The sequence below is a fragment of the Clavelina lepadiformis genome, chromosome 5, assembly GCF_947623445.1.
Source record: "Clavelina lepadiformis chromosome 5, kaClaLepa1.1, whole genome shotgun sequence".
Taxonomy (NCBI): domain Eukaryota; kingdom Metazoa; phylum Chordata; class Ascidiacea; order Aplousobranchia; family Clavelinidae; genus Clavelina; species Clavelina lepadiformis.
The window spans coordinates 22,605,502-22,629,063 of NC_135244.1; the positions used below are offsets into that span (position 1 = coordinate 22,605,502).

General features: G+C 37.1%; 2 protein-coding genes across 3 annotated transcripts in view; one reads left to right on the plus strand and one right to left on the minus strand.

The window, feature by feature from the left end:
* The window catches only part of LOC143459601 (uncharacterized), a 218,744-nt gene that overhangs the window by 74,136 nt on the left and 121,046 nt on the right, over window positions 1–23,562 (minus strand). The gene's annotated exons all lie outside the window — the stretch shown is intronic.
* LOC143458840 (kelch-like protein 25) lies at window positions 14–18,302 on the plus strand. Of its 2 annotated transcripts, none has more exons than XM_076955717.1 (12): window positions 14–290; window positions 412–457; window positions 1,299–1,367; window positions 3,412–3,655; window positions 3,995–4,078; window positions 4,611–4,685; window positions 5,374–5,468; window positions 8,189–8,390; window positions 14,876–15,016; window positions 16,475–16,636; window positions 16,721–16,865; window positions 17,421–18,302. In XM_076955717.1, exons 2-12 carry the CDS (start codon window positions 443–445, stop codon window positions 17,524–17,526), a joined length of 1,338 nt encoding a protein of 445 aa, XP_076811832.1. In that variant the 5' UTR covers window positions 14–290; window positions 412–442; the 3' UTR covers window positions 17,527–18,302. The 2 variants fall into 2 exon arrangements, with proteins under 2 accessions (XP_076811832.1, XP_076811833.1); XM_076955718.1 differs by having other exon boundaries at window positions 14–169.

The window sequence follows — 23,562 nt, forward strand, 5'->3', positions numbered from 1 at the left end:
CGCTTGGTATTACGTCACCATAAGATTACACCACGGATTATGACATCACACAAATGTTACGTTCCACGCAACAGAGAAGCGACGCTTCATTTGCCGTACAGACTCTTTGTACTGTGGTGGTATCAGTTAAATCGTACGTCACTAAACATCACACACTTGAGCAGCAAAGGTATTAGTTCATCTAGGGTCGACAATAGCGTGACGAAGGCATCTTTTGTGAACGAAATATGTTCTATTCTTTATCACAGCCTGTTGTAATCAGTTGTTGAGGCTGTAGGTTGTTTCCGGATGTAGGTTTTCTTGTAAATTTTTGAAATATCCAACTATTTCAAGTTGAACTATGTATTTGTTTATCTCGTAAGTTTTAGACATTTATAGCCTAGATTTAAATTTCAGCTTTTTCTTTCTCAGCTTATTAAATTGACTACGTCATCGCAACAACATGTCATCACCATCGGTAAGTGAAATTATGACGTCATTAGCATTTTCATAGTGCGTTGGATTACTTAATTTGATGATGCCATAAAGATTGATAAGGCCTTGCGAAATTTGTATTGGTGAAATTGTGAATAGGTGTGAATTTAGTTCCAGTATAAATCATTTTAATTTTTTTGTTAGTTGTTTGTCACTTGTTAATTTGTTTTTCTTGATTAATATTGTTCGTTATTACTGTACTACTTCGTTATTCATTATTATTATTGACTGATTATTTATTATGGCAGTTTTAATTTTTAACTCTGAGCAACGTTAACAACGTTTATTAACTGCTGCTGATGTATTCAAGAAATGTCGAGCACAACACACAAATACTTTCATGATTCTGAGTCAATTACAATCCGGTTTAAAGCAGAGAAATGTTTTACTTTATTTCCTGAAATTAATTTTAACACCAGGCATCAGATTATAGCGAGGTTGATGGATTGTCTTTCATAAAAGATTTCCTGTTATTGTGTCTGTGTGTCCCGTTCAATTCGGCATCGGTTCAACTTACACAGCTTAACTAAAGTCTATTGTCTAGATTTTCATTTGTCGACGATAGACTTTCTTTTGTTTCTGTTGCTTGAAAAGTTCGACATTTTCTTTACGAGCCACTTCGTTGTTTTTTGTTTCACTTCGTTTACGTTTGTTTTTCTTCTTTTCTTTCTTCGTTTACGTTTGTTTGTTAATTCGTGACGTACACGACCCTTCCACCCAAGCAAGCAAAAATTAAGAAACATCCCCTTACATAAGCATTGGGCTTTCATTGGGATAGCGTTAAAATTTTCATTTTCTTTTTAGTAGAAATTTTGTCTTTGTAGACTTCCAGCCCAAGCAAGCACATCATGATCAGCTACAACTGGAGTGACTCGAAGGAGTTGGCGCATAAGGTGGGTTGTGCCCAGTTATGTTGCGATGTCTTGAAATTTTATATCAACTGTTGCTCGATGAATTTTCCTCGAATTGGAGCCATTTTTATTTAATCATCTGCGTGGAATCGTTTTGCTTTTATATGCATTCGATTATTATCATTTCCCGGTTACCCAGTTTATTTAAGTGAAAGACAAATATAAAAATAAGTTGGTCTAAAATCAAATAATAGTTGTGATTAAATATACTGGTGAAAGGATCTGTGCTGATATACTGTAGTGGTTAAGCAGTTATTGCCATAAATCAGTGGTAAACACCGTCAAATCCTTGCTTATTATGCCGTAGATGGTAGCCATTGCAGTATTACGCCACAATATAAAATCAACGGGTATAACTAAGGTATTTAGATCAAGTATGAATAGGATATTTTTTGTAACCGACAAGTAACATAATGCATCAATATCGCGTGCTTTGTAACAGGAATGTCTTGCGTGATATAACGCGAAGCGAACCTACAGCTTAATCTTCATTGTTACTCCAGTCTCGTAACAATAACTGTCGTGTGGTCACGTTACGTCAGGGGTCGGCAACCTTTTGCTAGTCACGGGCCAAATGTCGAGTTTACAACTCTTTGGCGGGCCGGAAATTTCATTAATACTATAATTCACACTCACTTCAGTATATTACGCTACATTGCTGCAATCTCAATCATACCAATCACAAGAAGAGCAAAATATATGTTTTCACACTTCAACAACACAGCATTAATGTGACACGGCATCTCTGTTTGTATCTATAACGACTCGTCTAGCCTACAGACAATCTCGTACTTAGTACGAGATACTAGTCTACCGCCTTCGCACCAGTTTTATGGTGTAACAATAGACTACTACGACGTTCTTATGGCGTAACAATACCCTAATTTTTTCAAACTGTGCTAACACTGCAGTTTGAAACTCAATAAAAAAGGGCGGGCCGTATTCTTGTGATAACTAATTAATGTGTCTCGGGCCGGACGATTTCACATGGCGGGCCGGATCCGGCCCGCGGGCCGTAGGTTGCCGACCCCTGCGTTACGTGGTCAGCGAAGAATGCGACGTGAAATGTGTAAAGGTTTGCGTGGTATCTGCGCTATATTGCAAAAGTAATTTTACCTTACATTTCAAGATAATGCATAATACGAGACCGGCAGTAAATATAAACTGAATTACTTGTTACACGCGCCACAAACCTTAACGCTTTTTACGTTGCATGCTTCGCTGATCATACAAACGTCACATCAAACTAGTCAGTGTTCAAACCAGTGCGTAGGATTTAAAGCGCCATAACATAAACACTAGGCAAACTTTTGCAAGATATTTTCATTTTTCATATTCATGAAGAAATTCATAGGCTGAGCGAAATTTATACGACCTGTTTCCCAGAAAGCTTGTAATTATAAAAAGAATCAAAGCACGAGGGCAATTATCACTGTTAAGTAAAGGCGATTGAACACATATTGCCATTCAGACCTTAATTCGGAGGGAGTCTATTCTGTTCAATACACTTTAGCTAGCCTAGCACTACTATAGTATACCACACCTAATTCAAACCCTATTCATGGAGCATACATCTGCCTTCTCCATCATACCAGTAGGCCGAAATTGCGATATAAATTTGGCTATAACTACTCAGCTACAGCGTATTATTGAATATTCTTTCTGCAGCATTCTTATTGACAACTATTCACCCTTTCCCAAATACCGTCGAAGAGGCAAAGTATTTTCGATCGCTTATACTTGACGATGAAAATTATCAACTCGCTTTGATTCATTTTTAAGTTGTAAGCGTTTTTGTATTCGGACTGTAAAGATTAAGCCGCCCAGTTGGGCAGCATATGCATTCATATACAGGACGAAAAAAATATTGAAAAGATGCTGTTCAGTTTTTATTTCACAGTAATTTAAATCTTACGTACTGTACTGGGCAAGTTCGATACGAAGTCACGTTACGTGGTCAGCAAAGCACGTGAAGTGAATACGTAAGAGATTTGTTGCTTCATCAACTTGACATGGATTGTTCTAGATCCATGATCGTTTGTCTGATGCTGGGTACCAGGTTTGGATCAACAAGGGACAGATGAAAGGAAATATCTATGAGAAAATGGGGCAAGCAGTTGAGAATGCTCACGTGGTTCTGATGTTCCTTTCTCCTAACTACGAGACCAGCGAAAATTGTATAAGGGAATCTTCGCTCACAACTGATTTGGCAAAAAGGATCGTCCCAATTCGAGTCCTTCCTGATGAATACCAGCTTTCAACCAGGCTTCGTGAGTATGATATTCTACGATATATGTAGATCTATAATCTATGATAATCTATAGGAATATCATCAATCGTAATAAGCTGCCTGAACCTGTCCATCTAAGCAATAAATTCTTGCCTTTTTTTCTACATAACTAAAGATGGCGTTTAATTGTTCTAATAGTTTTATTTTGTTCCCTTGTTGACCTCATTTCTGAGGAGAAATTAATGTGGTCGCCTTTTATTAGGAGTTAGTTATCCCTAAAGTTTTTGGTCAGCTTTTTCTTGTTAGTTTTATGAGTGCAACGTTGCCATAAGTTGCTCATTTCAACATTTTGCTGTTATACCAATGTTGATAATTGCAGGTTTGCTGACACAAGACTTGACCTACTACAACTTCAACAATGGATCCTTTGATGACAATTTCAACCAACTTCTTCATGAAATAGGTGAGTTTTGCCTTGAAATATTACTTTCTTCAAATTTCCCAGATACTTTGTACATATTGCCAACTGAAAACCCCAACTTCTTGTGGATTTATTTAAATTGTATATGGAGGACACTACGACCTAAACTGTAAACGGTCTTTGTAGATTAATCAATCATCGACTCGGTATAGATGTTGATAATAGCAGAGTAATAATATTTGTGCATGTGTATACTATTATTTGATGATGAGTGGATGACTACTTTAACCCGTATATGCTTGTGTTACATTTCTCCCTTGCGGCCGATTTAACCGAAATTGGTTTCAAACTTAAGCCCGAACCCGACCTGAGAATCCAGGCCCGACTTAGAAATCTGGTTTGAGTTGATAATAATCTGGGTCGGTAGATGTTGATAATAGCAGAATAATAATATTTGTGCATGCGCGTATACTATTATTTGATGATGAGTGGATGACTACTTCTATCAGTATATGCTTGGAAATATTCATCAACTACTTTGGTTAGGATTTTTGTCTTTTTTGTTTTGTTTCAGAATCCATTCCTGGTATAGAAATAACAAGAAAAGTGGAAACTAAACTTCATAAAATGAAAATTTCAGAAGCTCCCGGTAATAAGTTATTTTTTAACCTGGTAACAACAGTTTAAGTTAATACTTCTGTTAACAACTAAATAACTAAAACTCAAACTGATTCACCAACAAATACAAACAAAACCCTTTATCACTTGTGAATAAATTTCATTGATATCTCAAGTCAAAGGTGAATATTTATTCTACATCTTAATTGCTGAACCCAGAGAGTAAAATCTAAATCATTTCCCAAACTTGTCAATCCAGATAAAAAAGTTGGATAATAATTGACTAAAATACTCCCAGGTTTTTTCTAAACGGTTTAATGCAGATTACTTGTTTGGGCTACATAAGTATTCATTAAACACATTTCTATCAAACTCTTTTTTTGCGTTTTTCTTCATTTAAATTGAATTATTTTGGTTTCCTTTCAACTTCAACCAGTACATAGCTGCTGGTTGTTGTAAAATAGATTGTTAACTTTGCGCAAGATTTTTTTAGCTTTGTTACGATGCAAGAATATAAAATCAATCACGAATCTATAAAAGGAAATGTGTTGTTTAATCTACCTCCTTCTTGTCAAGCTTTGTGTTGATGACGCAATGAAGGAAGCTTAATTTAACACAAATATCGCTTTGATAAAAGTTAATCAAATTCGAGTTCATGACAGGGACAGATGACAGCCAAGTTAATGAGATTTTAACGTCTGCTGTTTTTTCTTTAACAGGTCAGTCTGATGAGATACTTATGATTGGTGGATTGGATTGTAAACAAAGTGGTGTCAAGTTCAATACCAAGACAAAGCAGTGGAGTGACATGCCGGTATGTTTGCTTTATAAATTCTTTAACTTAGAACAAGCGAAGTCTTTATACTGTCATAGACATACGTCCGTCGTCTTGCTACAGCATTGTGGTACACACAAAAATGTTAAAAGCCAACAATGTTCATCTGTTTGGTCGTGACCAATTCTAACCTTAGAATAGGCCGCGTATTTTTGTCAAAAGCACCTGGCTCAGACAGACGTCCCCAACAGGAATTAAAACTAAAATAAAGCTATTTTCCAAGGATGAGTTGATGAAGTGCAAAATAAATCTTGTATCAATAATTTGTGGTTGTAGAACAAAACAGTCAATTTCACAACTGATGAAAAACAAGAAAAGCGGCGAAACTTGTCGAATTCAAAAGCAAAGGTCCAAGTGAAACGACTGTGTGGAGGCAAACCCATGTTGCTGTATGCTCTAGATCCCTTGACCTCCACATGCCACTATGGCATTTCCACTTAACTTTAAGTTTTTTTATCATCTTCACCATTTCACTTCTTACTAGGTCAGCTATGTCCAACCGAAGTACCTTAGTGGGCCCAAAAATTTCGTCACTAGTTCAATTGGACACCATGAATAACTTACAATTCTAACCACACAAACACAGCACTAATAACACGCACAATAACGGACGTTATGACGCTCAAGCAAATTGTACATGAATGAAACAATAATCAACGGCAAACTTTCATACACAGATACACTTTTATACACATTTCATACACATCTATTTAATACACATACACACATCACTTCACATATAATACAACGATGCCAACAACACTTTCATACATATTTCATAAACATACACTTCACAAACAATAGAAAGATACCAACACCAGGGCCGCACCAAACCTTCAAAAGGACCGCATGCGGCCTGCAGGTAGGACAAAATCGTCGGGCTGGACACAGCAGTACTTGGTGGTTCTTTCAATGCAAATGTTAATTGCTTCTGAATGTGTTGAATGAATGTCGTTTTTTTCCTTTTTTCCTTTTTAAATGAAGTGATTTGAAATGAGCAATGATGTTATTATGTCATAGAAATATACTTATTGACAATAAGTATTGTGACACTTGGAAATGAGTTGAAAAAATATATTTTGTTTCCCTGTGTCTGTTTGTTCATGGTCCAGTGTGACTCAATATAAGATCATGATGTTTGCAGTCAGTAACAATTGGCTCGGACAGATTTCTGTCATAACTAAAAATAAAATAAACTTTTATTCAAGAGATGAACAGATGAAGTTCGAAATGAAATATTTTTTCAATTTGTTTTGGTTGCAGAGCGAAGTAATCAATGCAATCAGTTAATGCAAATATTAGAACAATTAAAACAAAGCAATTATTACGCAAATGATTACAAACGTGAAAAGCGGAGAGAATGATCGAATTTAAAAGAAAAGTGTCCAAGTGAAACGACTGTGTTGAGGCAAAACCATGTTGCTGCTTGCACTAGATCAGCGGTCTCCAATTTTTTTATACCACGGACCGGTTTCATGCAAACTAATTGTTGCGCGGACCGACAAAGCTGGTTTAAACATGTAACAATGAAACGGACACAAATTTGTTGATACGCTAACTCAAGTACATCCTTATACGGTGTTATTTGGAAGTTACCAGAAAATTTTCACCCGACGTAACTGTCTACTTTTAACAACGTTCTTTGCCTTCTTAACAAACACTCAGGTTTTTGTTGAAAAACACAGCATTAAAAATTACCGAAATTGTTGAAATGGCTGAAAACGCAGAATCGAAAACTGCCGAAATGCACTCAGAGAAAGCAAAACTCCATCAAGGCTGCTCGTCTTGCTCTTGCCATTTTGAGAAATGAAGCATTGTCAAAGATCATTGTTTTATCACAATGTCTATTGTAACAAGTACTAATAATCGACCGTTGGTGCCAGGCATTATCCTCATGCATGTTCGAATTTTATCTCTTTACGCGAGTGTTAACTTAATTGAGGCAAAATAGAATTGACGGAAAAGCAACAATATATTGCCACGTTAAAGTGTTTTAATTATCGCGATAATTTTTTTTTGAATTGGCAAGCTGCTGAGACAGGGGCGGGCAACTTCTTCGGTCGGCGGGCCTGATATGAGAAAATGAAGTACTTGGCGGGCCGGATTCCTGAATCGATACATTAATCGTGTATTTTATCTTTATGTGACATCACCATTCAGATTGTTACACTTCTTCTTAAAGAATAACTAACAATCACTATATTTGACGTAGTAAGCAAGTAGTGAGGGATTGCGGCAGGTGTGGCCGCAGGCCACATTATCATGTAAGACCGGAAACTGTCTGCGGGCCGCTCAAAATCCCGTCGCGGGCCGGGTCCGGCCCGCAGGCCGTTTGTTGCCCGCCCCTGTGCTGAGAAGAGTGAAAGTTAAAGTTATGAGCTAACACACATTCCTTGCTATCGTGGAATGTCGTGTATTGTTGTTTCTTGATCGAATTGATTGTTATGAATTGTCGCCTGTGGAAAGTTTATACCTGTGTTATTATATGCCACTGTACAATCCTCTCAACCACATAACTTTCTTGACCATGTCCATGGGCCATGACTTATTCATATCGTATTGTTACCTGCAGATAGTTTTTGTACATAGGTCTGGTTAAATCATCTCCATTAATAACATCATATGCAGTATTTTGTTGATATTCTTAGTAAATTCACTTTAATTGATGTTGACTTTATGCAATGATTTTTATCATACAGGATACAAACATTGCTCGGGAACGTCCATCTGCTGTAAATTACAATCAACAAATTTTATTGATGGGTGGTCATGAATGTGGCTCCTTTAACGCCCTTAACTCTGCTGAGATGTTAGACTTGAATGATGAGAATCCAAAGTGGGATAGCAACTTGCCTTCCATGGGAGAAAAGCGATATGGATTTGCATCAACATTATTGGATGGTAAGTTATTATGATGTCATAATAATGCAAGAGCTAATATTAATGCATACTCTTTGTATTATAAACCTTCCTTTGTGGGTCATAATGACGCATAAACATAATTATTAATGTGATGACAATACAAGTTGTCATGACCTTGGAGCTCAGATATAAAATCAACAGTAACTAAGGCTTTATTAAAACAGAATTGCTAGTCCTAAATTAAACATAATTAGTTACGTAAAACGTGACTGTAAACTATATAACACTTATATAGAAAAACTCTTAGCATTAAGCAGCCGACCCGCCCACACTACGCTTACTACTGAATAACGTCGTACAGATGAAACCCAACTCAAGAACCAATTAAGGCGGCGTGATTATGCGCGAGGCAGAAAAGGAAGACAAAGGAATGTCACCACATTCTTCCCCGGTTAAATAATTATTAACTAATAATAATAATAAGTAATTTCAATGTCGAAAATTATAAACTCCTGTCGCCATATCTTTGTGGAGGTCTTCTCTCTCTCGTGGGGTTTGTGAATCAGCCTCTCCTGAAAACGTTTGCTGCTGTCCATCTTTTTGAATGTCAGTCTCTTTTTTGCGCATTGTCACTAGTGCCTGTAGACAAAGGTAATTCTGGTTGACATAATGGGGAAGTGACGTCCGACGTTGCGGCTTGCTCAATTTCATCGTTAGCTGGGTTTACTTGTGGGTAAGGTGCAAGGTCGGAAGTTGATACCGCACTCTGCCTTCCATTTGGATATTTAACTAGATCGAAAGTGGAGTTCCCCATCATTATTTCAATAGGATCGCAGACTGGATCGCCTTTGCTTCGCACAAATCGACGTAGCAATACGGTTCCTTTATTTACTAACCACGTAGGCATTGAGCTTCTCAAAGTTGCCCGTCTTGGAAAATAAAACATTCTTTCATGTGGAGTTTCGTTAGTGGCCGTACAAACAACGACCTAATTCCGTGTAGGGCTTGAGTGAAAACACGTTCCCAATGTTCTTCTGAGATTTTTATAGGAGGATAAAAGCAGTTTTATGGTTCTCCAAATTGTTTGATTGGTTTTTTCGCATTGCGAGTTCCCTTGCGGATGATACGGAGTAGAATAACTCGTCGCAATTCCTCGAGCCATGAAGAAATCTTTAAGTTTCCGACTCATGAAGCTTGATCCTCGAGCACTATGTATCTATGCCGGAAAACCAAACAAGCAAAAATGGTCGACAATCGAAAAAGGTGTCTGAAAACATCTTCTTGCAAGGATAAACAAAAGGATAACGACTAAATTCATCAAGAATTACTAATAGATAAGGTTTCGTAGGCTTACCATACGTCCCGTTTTAGCCAGGACAGTCCCGTTTTTTAAGGCTTTGTCCCGGCGTCCCGGTCAGTCAACCAAAAGTTCCGCTTTGGCATTTAGTCAGCCAGCATTGCCCCACACTAAACGAATATTAGCACATTGTGATAGGTCTGTTTAGCCAACACTACACGAATATTAGCATGCTGCGATTGGTTTGTTTAGCCAACTTGCTGAAGAGCAATGCTCGATGCGTGTTATTGTTTTGTTGTGTTAAATGTGAAAGTAATTGTAACGTCATTCAGCGGGTAATTGGTCCAGTAGTGAGTTGATTGTTAACGCATTCGCTGGTTCAGTAATAGTAGGCTAGAAGGAGGAAGTGATCTTTTTGCGGTTAGGTTATTCAAAGAGCCTATTTCGTACCGGTACTTGTTTGCATTTCCTTCTGCAAAAACCATTTGAATGTGAAAGCCCTTATCACCTGCAAAATTAACACTGAATTTTCCTGCTGTGATTTTTATGAGAAAATAAAGTCGAATAAAGACTTCATGAAGAAAGTATTGTCTACAGAAAAGTATGATTGGACGATTATGTAAATTTACAAATGCTTGAACATTGTTTTGTTTCCTAGTAAAATGCATTATTTTAGTTTTTCTTGGTGTCTTACTACTTTAGTTGTCCCTGACGATAGCAATCCAAAATAGTTTCATACTCCTAGTAAAATATGAACCACATTTATCTGAGGCTCGTTGTTCTGAAGCGTCCCGGTTTTCAATCACAAAAATATGGTATGCCTAAGGGAATCATGAAGCGATAACAAGTCTTTTAGGCAATCCACCGTGACACAAACTCTTGAGACGTCGTCGGGGACAACATTTTCCTTTCCTGACCTGTGGCGAATTTCATAGTGGAAAAGAATCAGTTCTAGACGCCAAATCAGTATTTTGTAGTTTTTGAATTTTCCTTTGTTGGTTTTACTGAACATAAAGGAAACCGATCTTTGGTCCTTTATTAATGTGAAAGTTCTCCCTTTAAGGTAGTGGTCCCATTTACGGACCGCTTCTATGATAGCAGTAGCTTCCTTCACAGTGGAAGGATAATGTCGTTCACATTTACTGAGTGTCCGAGACATGAACGCCATTGGGCGCCCTCCTTGTGACAAAGTGGCTGCAACAGCGTAGTCGGACGCATCGCATTCAACCTCGAACGGCAGATCTTCACAGATACTACTGAGACTAGCTTTAACAATTTCTTCTTTTAGCTCTGCAAAAGCATTTGACGTCTTAGCGTTAAAAGGGAACTCGGTGGCTTTAAAGAGGGGGCCAGCTTTTCCGAAAAATTCTCGATCCATTTGGAGTAGTATGCAAACATGCCACAAATTGGTCATGTTCTTCAATCGTCGCACCAGTAACTTTTAAGTCGTCCAATTTAGCAAATACCTTTTTTTAGGTTATGGCGTCCAATGAAATCATCAATCACTCTTTGAAAAGCGGCTACAACGTTTGTAACACCAAAGGGAATTTTTTGTATTGATAGAGGCTTCAAAGCCCAAAGCTTCAAACGCGGAGAATGTTCCTCTGCTCGAATCGGTAGCTGGTGGTTGGCCGACCGTAGATCGCGTGAGCTATAGTATTTATCCTTTCCAACTCTGTTGACAATGTCCTCGATGCGTGGAAGCGAGTAAGCATCGAGCAAAGTGAAGCGATTGACAGTTTGCGAGTAGTCAACCACTAAACGACATTTTTCTCGGGTTCGCACCACTAGTAATTGAGCTTTCCACGGCGATTTCGACGGCTCAATGATGTCATCGGAAGGTAATCTGTTAACTTCGGTTTTTATGAAGGCAGAGTCTTCGCTCGAGTAGGAACGAGTGCGAGAAGCGACAGGGTAGTAGTCCTTTTGCATAAATTCGAACAAGTTGGGTGGGTCAACATCGGCTGCCCGCTACCGCGAAAACCTTTTCGGAAGCAGCAGACATAACAAGGGGATTTTCAGCTCCACCAAAGTCGAAAGTAACCGCATCATGTCTTTTTAGAAGCTTCTGCCCCAAGATAATATCGGGAGGAGAGTTATGCATTACGTTTAGAGTAGCTCCGGCCATGCAGTTGAATGGTTATTTTAGCAAGACCTTGTGTTTCTAACTGCAGTTTAGTGGAAGCCATGGTTGTATGACACACACTTTTCCTTCCGGTTTTAACTTGATCTTTTTGGCTAAAAAGCTATCGATAAAATTTTCGGAAGCGCCGGAGTAAAACAAGGCTTTAATGGGTCGGGCTTTAATGACAGCGTTTACGACTGTTTAATTGACGACGACACGGCTGGAGGCAGCCGGGAGTCCCCGCAAGAATAATGGTCCCAGATGATTTAGCGGCGATGTCAAAATACCGTTCTGAAAATCCACTTGATTCCTCACAACAGGCCGGAGAAAAAGTTTTTAGGAAAGAGCGATTACTGCGGCAGACATTTGAAAAATGGCCTCTTTTTCCACAATTGTGACATTCTCGATCACGGGCGGGACAGTGATTACGACTATGAAGCACACCGCCACAGTAGAAGCAAGTCTTCTGAGTCTTCAAATTACGCACCTTCGGAGCGACAGCTAATGATCCTCCAGTTTGTAGTGTACTTTCTCTAGGTGTCACAGTGAGCAACGTTGATTGGGCCGAAGCCACCAGGCGAGGGACGCTCCTACCAGCGCCCAATGAGCTCGATTGCAATTGAGCTTGCTCTAAGTTTTTGGCTAAATCGGCCGCACGTTGTAGGTCGACATTATCTATATCTATCTCCAACAGGCGTTGACGTATGAGCGAAGAACTCACCCCATTAATGAAAGAGTCCCGTGTAAGTTCGTCGCGGTGCTTACTCGCTGTGACTGCTTCAAAAGTACAATCCTTAGCGAGTACCTACCAATCCAGCGTGAACATCGCAAATCGACACACATCTTTTCCGGTGTTTCTTACTTGGTAATTTCAAATGTTTTCAAGCCCCCCCCCCACCATAACTTTGCACGTAACACAAAATACATTGTAGTGTCACAATAAAATTTATATAGTAAATTTAACTTGGAAACAAAATTCTAACGAACGAAAATGCGCCCAAAACCTTAAAGAAAAGATTAAATTTCTTTTCCAAACAAAGACACGTTTAGCCTAGATTTAAAAATGCAATCACTGCGTTAGTGGTTTAGCGGGTAGATAAATTCTATTATTAAAACAATGTGGTCGTAGAAGCAATAAAACTGAAGTCCTCCCCATTTCCTTCATTGCTCCGTTGCATTGAATTTCTTGCCGAAGTTTAAATCTCTCCGTTGATGCAGGTAGACATAACATCACAAACCTAACCTCTCTCAAGTACATACAGTATATACAGAAAACCTTCTATAAACAGAGTTAAGGTGATTCGTGTTTCCTAATATGTAAGTTAGTTAATTGTTAGAATTTTTGATAATCAAATTTAATAATTGATTACTGGATTGTTTAGTTACCAAAGATATGGTGATCGGTTGGTTATTCAATTTTAAGGTTAAGTATCTTTATGTTTGACACAGCTGCTAATAAAAAGTTATGTTGGTCACACCGTCAAAGTAATAATAGTAATGTAATTTAACACTATAGTCCACCAAGACTGTGAAAAATTAAATAAAACAAGTTATTTAAGTCTTACTCGATTATTTGGTAGGCGTATAGTTGTCCCAAGTGACAAAAAAACGGTTACACATAAAAACTTTATTTTTTCTAATGGTCTCGCAGTCGTCTTGAGATCTGTACACGGATCCCTGATAGACTGCGATCAACTGGTTGGGCACTCCTGCTGCAGAGGTTATAATTCAAACAATTTAAATGCGCTTCCTAAAGTCGCTCTCCTTTAGCCACGATTCACCCGAAATCTGAGTTCCTAATTTTAGTTCTGTAATTACCGGTGTGCATTTTTAAATGAAAGTGACTATTTCCCCATAAACAGGTCACACAGCCCGTTGTTTAAGATAGGCGGTTAGGTTAGGACATTGCTTCTCAATACCTGGATTGCGACCTCAAGCAATTTGGCTATATCACCATGTAAGATTTGTAAGTCGTGTTTCATGGGTTAGAATTATTACAGCTTTTAGCGTAACACACGTTACGTAAAACTTTATCATCATATCACATTAATTTTGGTGTTCTGAAGTTTAATTATTACGTAACAATAGGATGTGTCACACGCAGTAATCGTTGGACACTTGCCAACTACAAACCTAAGTAATTTGTGGAAAACACAATAAAAAAATAATAGCACAGTAGTAGAACAAAATAAGTGGGCTTATAGGTGTGTAGATGAGTATAGGTTTATAGCTGTATTTCTTGGACAAATTTCCAGACTTGCGTTTATTCATTCGAAGCACTGTAGTATGTAAGAATTGTGCACGGTAGAAATAGGTGCGGCGTATAAGCCCACAGCTGCTTTTTGGGCTTGCATAAGTGGGCTTATATATGTGCAGTACTATTGTGGCTTTCCAAAAACAAAGTTAAAATATCTGCTGCTGAGTACTGGGTTATTCAGGACTTAAGATTTTTTTAGTTGAATTAAATTGCATTTTGCTAACATTGTTGCAACTCACTAGATAGGAAACGTTTAGATTCGAATTTCTGGAATTGCTATCTCTATTCTCGAAACCATTATGATTCTACTTTGACCAACCCTAGTAAGGAGAATGGGTATTTTAGTTATTTAGCAATTACTTGAGGTTAGGTTTAGGGTTCTATGTTATACAATTAAGCTAGATTACCAAGAAACTTTAAAAATAACTTCTAACATACGATTGTTCCCGATGAAACAGTGAAACTCATTTTAAAATTACGCACAGCTTTAGTTCCTTTCTCGTTTATAACAACACAATAACAAGGTAGATTTAAATTAGGCGACGATCCGCCACTGTTTTTACCCAAGTCACTCAGTTTGTCTTTTTACATTTTCTAATTGATTTATTTTTATTTTGAGCTTTGTTTTATTTTACCCGGATTTGGAACTTTTCAACAAGCGAGTCTGTGCTTTAACCACTCACTAATGTTGTGATGTTATCAAAAAAGTGTTTGAAACAAAAAACACAGTAGGCTTATGTCACCGTAAGCTCCGTTTAGACATCATTAATACAATAATTATGATGTTATAGTAGGATGTAACCAAAACCTTCTTGCATAAATATTCACCTGAATGTGTTTTGTAGGTCTTGTTTATTGTGCTGGTGGTGAGGATGCCACTGGTCATCTATCGTCATGTGACAGTTACAATCCTGAAGAGAGGAAATGGTCTTCGATAACAAACATGAATGAAACGCGAAGTTCTTTTACGTTGGTCAGTGCACGAGGTGAGTTTGTTATTTTGATGTTTGAAGTAAACTTTTGTCAGAGTTGTCGAAGTAAATTGAGAGATGCCAATCACCAATCGTTCGCTTCCACATTGATAAAATCATACTGGCACCTGGTACGGGACTGCAATAAACGTGAAGCAGATACTCGCGTTCTTATTTGCATATTTCACTTGATATCGTTCATTGTCACGTCACAAGTCGACTTTACAACGCAATAAAGTGCACATCGTTGCTGTTTTCTTATTCTTATTCATGTGCAGTGCATTCTCTCTAGGGATCTCTCCAGGGATCTCTCCAGGGCTAACTCACAACATAAAAGACCATCAACTAAACATTTAAAATACATTTATTATACAAACTCACACATTCATACAATTAAAATGCGTTGATCGCGTAAGCTCTCTCATGTCGTTGAGTATTTATGCTGATGTTTAAGCATAGTTCATGACAAAATTTGACAAACAAAATGTTTGTTGGAGTAAAATAAAACTTCCGAGCTAATCGAATTACGCAAAGCTGAATAAAACGAACTAGAAAACATGAAAATATTCACAATTCTGGGATCGACAAAAATTAATTAATGAATTAAACAGAGACGAATTACATAAATTCCACTGTATTACAATAATGCTGTATTTACCTTAATATTGAGTTTATTTTCGGAAAAAGTTCGTTTTTCTCAAAACTTCAAATTCCAGGTTCATCACTTATACCTAGAACTCGGGTTTTGAAATTTCGTCCCAAATTGGAAAAACTAAAAAATATTCAGCTTAAAAAAGTTTAAAAAATCAAAGCGATTTCCGCGTCTGTCTGGTTGCTTTCTTGAGAAAAAATTGTGGCGTTTAGGAATTTAGGAAATTTATTTTACGTGAGGCCCAGACGATGGTCCAGTGTTGTTCCTGAACTTTGAAAAACTTTTCAACTTACCAGGAACTAACTCATGTAAATAAATATCAAAGCGAGTAGAAATATTTACTCGCACGCGACACGCGTCGCTGACTTAACTTGACTCACTTAGGCTTACTCATGTAAAAAGGTTGATGACGTGTCACAACAAAAGCGCAGAAACAAACGATGTGGTCTTTTGTGTCCGAGACTTTAATCGATGCAAAACTCAGTGCAGAGAATAGAAGATCAAGGGGCAGGTCACGTGTTAAATGTTTTATCAATTGAAATGACAGTCTGTGTGACGTCACAGATTTTGTACTTAGCAAACAGCATCCCAACATAAAAGTCAATGACAGCTTCTGAATTAGGCGCCAGCAGTGATAATCCGTGTATTTTGAAACAAGTTTATAAAAATCAACAAAAGGTAAAAGAAGCAACGAGAATTGGACAAAGAAAATATAACCACTGTGAAGGATTTGACTTTTTCTTCATAAAGTGCTGGAGCAATAATGCTGGAATTTCAAGCACAAGTGACGTGTTTGATTGATTAATGGTTTATTTTGAAAGGTTTGCTTTATGCGCTTGGAGGATGGGATGATAATAACAATGCAACAACCAAAGCAGAATGTTATGATCCGCGAAAGGGAAAGTGGGAGTATATTCCACCGATGAAAACCTGCAGATCTGGATTAACTGCTGTTGTATTAAACAACGAAATATACGCGATAGGTGAGTCTTGCTGCAAGTGCAAATATCTCTCAAATTTTTAAGGAGATTTATGTCTTGTCATGTTCTTTAAATGAATTAAACCAGGTGGAGATGACGGTTCAAATCATCTCTCTTCTGTTGAAAAATACGACCTGGACACGAAAACTTGGATTGATGTTTCATGTATGAATGAGGAAAGATGGGATGGATCAGCTTGTGTAGTGGATGGCTTTATATGGGTGTTTGGAGGGTGAGTAATTATTTATACAGTATACATAATTATATTATTTTAAATGAATATTATTTAACTTATATATTATAATATCATACTGTAAATTTACTTTTACTAAGAGCTTAATGTCTGATGTAGTGATTGCCTATCTGGGGTTCATGAACCACTAGACTAGATGAAGGTGAAGGTCATGATGAGTTTTGGGAAATCAAATAAAGACATTACAGCTCATTAATTTTCTCAGTTGAATTATGGCTCCACCAGTGACAATTTTATTGAGAATTTAAATTTATCACTTCCAGTGACAGTTTCTTCAGTAACAAGTTTTTACTGTAAATTACTGGTGGTTGAGAGATCAGATTGATTTCTGGACCACATTGTTTTGTACTTGTCTATTGCGAAGTTGATTACAATATGGATTACGTAGTTTATTTATTATGGTTAATATATTCTGGAAAAATTGCTTTTCAATAATTATCTTATATACAACCTGGTACCGTTATTATTTTACGTCATTATCTATAATTTGTGTACATTTTGTGTTTAAGAGTTTACTTCAAATATTTTGTTTAGGGAATATGCCGAAACAGTTGAGTTTTATGATCCAGCCACCAACAAATGGCAAGTATCGACCAACATGGACTTAGAACGTGTCTGTCCTTGCGTCCTTTCCATCTAAAGTTTCGTTTTGAGATTTTGATTTCTTCATCTGGATATGTTTTACAGTTCATTTAATATATTTCGTGATTTGTTGAAATATTTTTATCTTCATTATTTTATTTGCTAATTTTGATCAGTAATTGTCTGGCATTTAACTTTGACGTCATAAAAACGATCATTTTCAAATTTGTTGTTTGTGCTTGGGAATTTTTTTAGGTCGTTTCTGTCAGCTTAAAGTTTTTTAATCAAATGGCTCATCTTAAACTACCTATTTTGTACAAACGAATATTTGTTTTTAATTAAATGTATTTTCTGCTTTTATCGTCAGTCGTTTCAATTTATAAATATTCTTTCATTTTATCTTTGTATTTCCATCTATACACTGGCCCTCTACCTTCGTTGTCTCGAAAATGAAATTGATTGAAATATGGGCTCATTTGTCGTTGACATTGATCGAATATTTCCATTTTAATCCGATGATTATTTCATTTTTTAAACCCTTATTATAATTTTCTCAAACATTTGCCTGTTATTGGTTGTTTTCCTCACGTGACCTTATTCTCATTGTTTAATCATTTGGATTCTGTGTGGGTTCTTTGTTTTATATGAACCGTGTGATTGTGACTTTTCAAATTCATTTTAGCATCGACCTTATTAATAAAAAGACAATTTACGCCATCATCATACACTATAGCAGCTGTTCAACACTTTAAAACTTGTTAATGTATTAGAAGTAATATGTTATACTATGTTAATTAGTAAGTGAAAAGTTATAATTAACCAATGTACTACAGTATCCATTAGGGATGGGCCGATACGAACCCAAACCCGAATAGATTCGCCGAATATCGCCTTTATGGAAGATTCGGGCGAACACGAATGCCAACAATGGCGAACCCGAATACAATATTACTTATAAATTTATTGTCTTTCGTAAAAAATGATGATCTAGTTTCCCGACAATGCTAAACTAGAGTCAGCAATACTTACAATGAAGGTCGTTTACCTAACGATTTTGCTTTTCCGATCGTTTTTTTAAACACTATTTTTCGAAAGAAAGCGATTTGTTTATCGATTACGTCATTTTAGAAGCAAGACTTGACAACTTTTGGAGAAAATTTTATTGTTTCGTTCTAATACGATTAGATTCGGGATTCGTTCGTGTCGACCTTCATGATATTTGGGTTCGCACGAACCCGAATAATCTTCCTCGCGGCACATCCCTAGTATCCACGCATGTGGAGGCATCTGCTTTATAATAAAAACCGATTAGCTGCTGGGCAGTGAAGTGAACTTTCCTTCTTTAAAAACCCATGACTTTTCTCTACAAGCGCCAGATGAAAATAATCTCGTAGTTTGCATTCGGTCGTGACGTCACTCTGCATTCGGCGAGCCAACATTGGTTGGTGTTGAAATGATTAAGATTGCTTCTCATGTGCGTCATTGCAGTGGTTCTTATCATACTGCAAGTTTGTCAACATGCATGCCAAATGCCATGGCCAAATATATTGATAAAATTGGAAAAATAATTTCGTTTCTACATCTTTCGCGATGCAAATTTTTTTTTATGCCGAGGACTCTCAACAAAATGAGTTAAAATTATCCTCTCTTATGTTTATCAGTGAGAAGCGCAAATTTTTTGAAAATTAGTTTGACTAACATAACTCTCAAAGACCAACTTACATGTGCTTTGTGTTCATATTCAGCGCATGGATACCAGTTTTCCCGCTCATTGTGAAGCGCAATGGCATGGTTTGACGTCATCTTCATTCTGACATGTCAGATGAAATAGTTGAAATACAGTATTAATCGCCACCATAATTTAGTCAAACTAGCTATGTGTTCTGGCTACAAGCCACAGACAAGTTAATTGCATTCAAGGTTGCCATGATGTTGATTTGCCAAATGGCATCCTGTCTTGTTAGATTTGTCATACAACAGCCGTTTAGTGATCCATTCGCTCTGTGCACACTGCTAAGCGCGTTAAAACTAAAATACGTGTATTTAATAAATTTTTTATCCTTCAACTAAATCTAAAGCTGGTAACCTTGATGTATTTTATATTTGATATTTCATAAAACATAATATTTTACGATTTTCTTCGTTACTTTAATCAGCGCATTGGTGCAAGCAAGTTAAACTACCGTTTTCAAAATTTTCAAGTAAAGATCGATATATTGGGATATGAAGAATTAATACACACAGCAAATAGCCGTTATTTTAGCATACTCGTGCTACATAGCTTATCTGTAATGTAAAATGCTTCGAATTTCCGCCCAAAGTGCTTGTACAAGTCGGCAAAGATGCGCAGGTTCTTGAAACCTGTAGTTGAGTTGACGGAGATAGTCGTGGACAATGATACATGATTTCATTCATGTCAGAAAGGAAAAAAATATTCCTCTGTCTGAGTTATCAACGTGGCGCAGCAAAATGTTAATTGAAAGGCTTATTAAATCGACTCCTTAACCCTTGAACTAGAAAGACGGCCCAACTACATCAGCAGAGTGGCGCAGTAGAAGAGTGCTGGGTTCATAACCCAGAGGTTGATGGATCGAAACCATCCTCTGCTATATATCAGCTGTGATCGTTAAGTAGTTAATACTCCACGTTGTGGCCGTGGCAACCCTGGTTTGAATCCACGTCAAAACAACTTTTACTATAACTCGTTTATGCAGAAAACGCTGCAATTATAAAGTTAAAAATACATTTTTGCAGGGCTTGTAGGTTACTGTAACTGTAAAAATGTGCAAAAATACTACTTAGAAAGAATCCAAGAATTAAAACTGTAGAAAGGATTTTATTACTCAGACGTTTTAATCGATGCTACAACAATTCTCATAATTTATTGCAACGTCTGAAGTAAAATAATAAATAAAATCAGACTAACTTCTGATGAATAAAATGCTTTCTACTGTTTTGGCTCTTGTATTCATTCTTCGTACTAGTCGCAACTTCCAACATTTCCGATCCGTTCCATACACAATATGTCTGTTTTGACATGACTTTATTCATTTTTCATTCATTTATTTTTCGTCAAAAGCGCGGTGGGGACGAAAAATCAAGCCAGTTGTTACTAACACGCACCAATGAACAGGAAAAAGTGACAAAGCCAAAAACGTGCTCAAGATAAATAACGTTAATAATTGCTGGTAACAACTAGCACGGCCACTAAACCTATACTTAGTTAAATCCATAAAACATAAGTTGAAAAAGCGAAAAATTAAGCAGACGAGCAGGTGGTGTGTTCAAGCAACTGATGATTGAAAATTGCTTCAATGCTGTATATCAGTGGATGGGAAAAGAAAACCAACGTAAAAGAAAACCCATCCCGGGCAAGAACCCGGTTTCTGGTGGACATAGCACTAAAAAAGAGCGTTGTTGGTTAGCCCGAGTTTGTACAGCAAGAGTGCACACCAATGATAATCTTTGGAAGTTGTGATGATAATATTGCTCGTTGCAAGATGGAATTTTCTCTGGTACATCGACAATGATGTACGGAAAAAGATGCCAATGCTGTCCAATAGATGGTAGTGCTGAAAGAAAAATCCTTCTTAATCCGAAGCTGAAGACTTGAGTGGCGCTGATGGTGACGTTTCAATTCAGTAACTGGTTCCAGTCTTTTAACTTGAAAATATGTAAAAACGATCTGCAGTATTTGCAGTAAATGTCCGAAATAGTTGTGTAACGAGCATTGAAAATTTACAAGTTAATATATTTTTGAAAACATAGGCTACTTGTTAAAATTTTGAAATAAACACGAAATAATAACCATCTTCACCCTTAAAGATGCATACTCCTCAAAAAAGACCTTTAACCTACTGGATGATTTTAGCGAAGCCTCTGGACTCGAATCCTTAAAACCGAATATTCAAAAACAAACGGCCTTACCCCAGAAATCAAACCAAATACCACGATGCAGCTGCCGCCAATGCATTGGAAAAACTCAACTTTCAAATATTAGGAACAACAATAGGAAATAACGACCCTATCATAGGCTGGTCCCAACCGATAGAAAAATCTCAAAAAAGAAGCGACCCGCCTTAATAAAGTACATTCCACCTTGGATGCCAAGTGCATATTGGTTCGAAACAAATTACTTCCCTTAATCTCGTACAACGCTTTCAGCCTGCCCATAACGACCAAGATAGCCGAGACCATAAACAGGACAATTGAAAGGTACATTTTCACGAACAAAAATACGTACGCGAACATCAAAGTTCTACAAAGACCCAGAGATTACGGCGGTTATGACATAATTAATATTCCCGTGTATGCGGATTTGTTTTATTTAAAACCTTTGACCACATTTTGCAGAGACAAAATAGAAAACAAGGTTCTGTGTTTGGAAAACCGCACAATAGAATACCAAATCGGTCACCAACTGTCCAACCTCCTCGGCATCCAGATTGATAATTAATAATCGTACACCGCATGCCACCTCCCCATCGATTTATTATGAGCATATGCTCGAAATAATCAGAAAACATTGTATTTCACTGAAAGAGATGTTAAGCGGAAAAGTAAAAAAAATATACCAGCGTATCACACGCGATTGTGACCCACAATCTTATTTTAATTCACCAGAACAATCGACCTGGCCCAGAGTATACAACGCAATCCTCTCAAACGCCCAAAAAACTTTCAAATACAGGGTAATATGGAATGACTTACCTACTCGAGTTGAAATGACCAACTTTTTTCCATTCTAACTGGTAGTAACGACATTAACTTCGATCAAACCACAATAACAAACTTCGACGGAATAGGTGGCCCAGATTTCGAGTCCGCAGACATGTTAACCTATTGGCTAACAGTGGTAAAACAAAAGATTTGGAAACATAGGAACGCGATTTTGTTTGAAAACCAAACTTTTAACCCTGACGAATTATCAGGTCTATTAAGAGGACCATGTATGGTAGACGCACATGGGACCGGCGAAATGAAAGCCCCTATAAACAGCAGATTGAAAAACTGTGTGCTGCAATGCAAAAATATTTCACTCCGCCCGTACCATAGCTTTTGATGAAAAACGTCCACGCTAGTCCCGATGCTTTGACGTCGTTATCAAACTTTTTATGACTTTGATCTGTTTATATTCTTAATAAACTTTGTGTTTTAATTGTTGCTTGCGATCTACAACCTTTTATCGTACCTACTACATACGTTTTGCTTGCACTTTATATATGTGTCATCACTAGGGCCCGCAAAAGTCAATAAAGTCAAAAATTTTTAAGGACCTCGTCTGACCACGAATCAAAGAATAAAGTTGTTTTCAGCACCTAGGGGATTGTTTATAAGAAGTTTATAGGTCAAAATAAAGTCAAAATTTACAATAAAGTCAAAATTTTCAATAAAGTCAAAATTTGTCAAAAATGGCTTTTTACAAAGTTTTTGTGTTTCTTGAGAGTAATTCTTGTAAAAATCCTCGTGGAAGCATTGAAATCAGGAACTGCGACACAATTAAACCATATTAACCTATAAAAGCAGGAAATAAGTCACAATGCCCACTTGGATCAGCAGTAACTTTTATCGTAAATTGTCCATTGTTTATTCATTGTTACGTATTTAAATATTTCTTATAAAACACTTCCTCTTCATAAACGTGGTATTTTCGAAGATCAACAGTTTGGATTTTAGGAATAGCCTACTGACATTCTGTAATACAAAAATGCCCAAGCAAGCTAAATCGTCTTCAGCAAAAGTTAGACAGATTTGGCGAGATTTTTCTGATGAATTTAATGCAACTCCCGGGGGTGATTTAAGGTGCAATTTTTGCGAGGTTATAGTGAAGTGCGATAAAAAGCATTTTGTTGAAAGCCACAGGAAAAGTAAACGCCATCAAGCTGGATTGGAGCAACAACAAGCATTCCCTGTTTAATTTGCTGTTTATTAGAATTTACCATGCGGATAAAATCGAGGCAAAGTGCCCTTTTCACAAGGACAAAATAACACAAGCTACCTAAATCTATCGCCAAAAAACACGACGCACTTTTTATAATCCATAAAACACCCTGACTTTTCGAAAAAATATTACGTTTGGGTCTGAAATCGACAA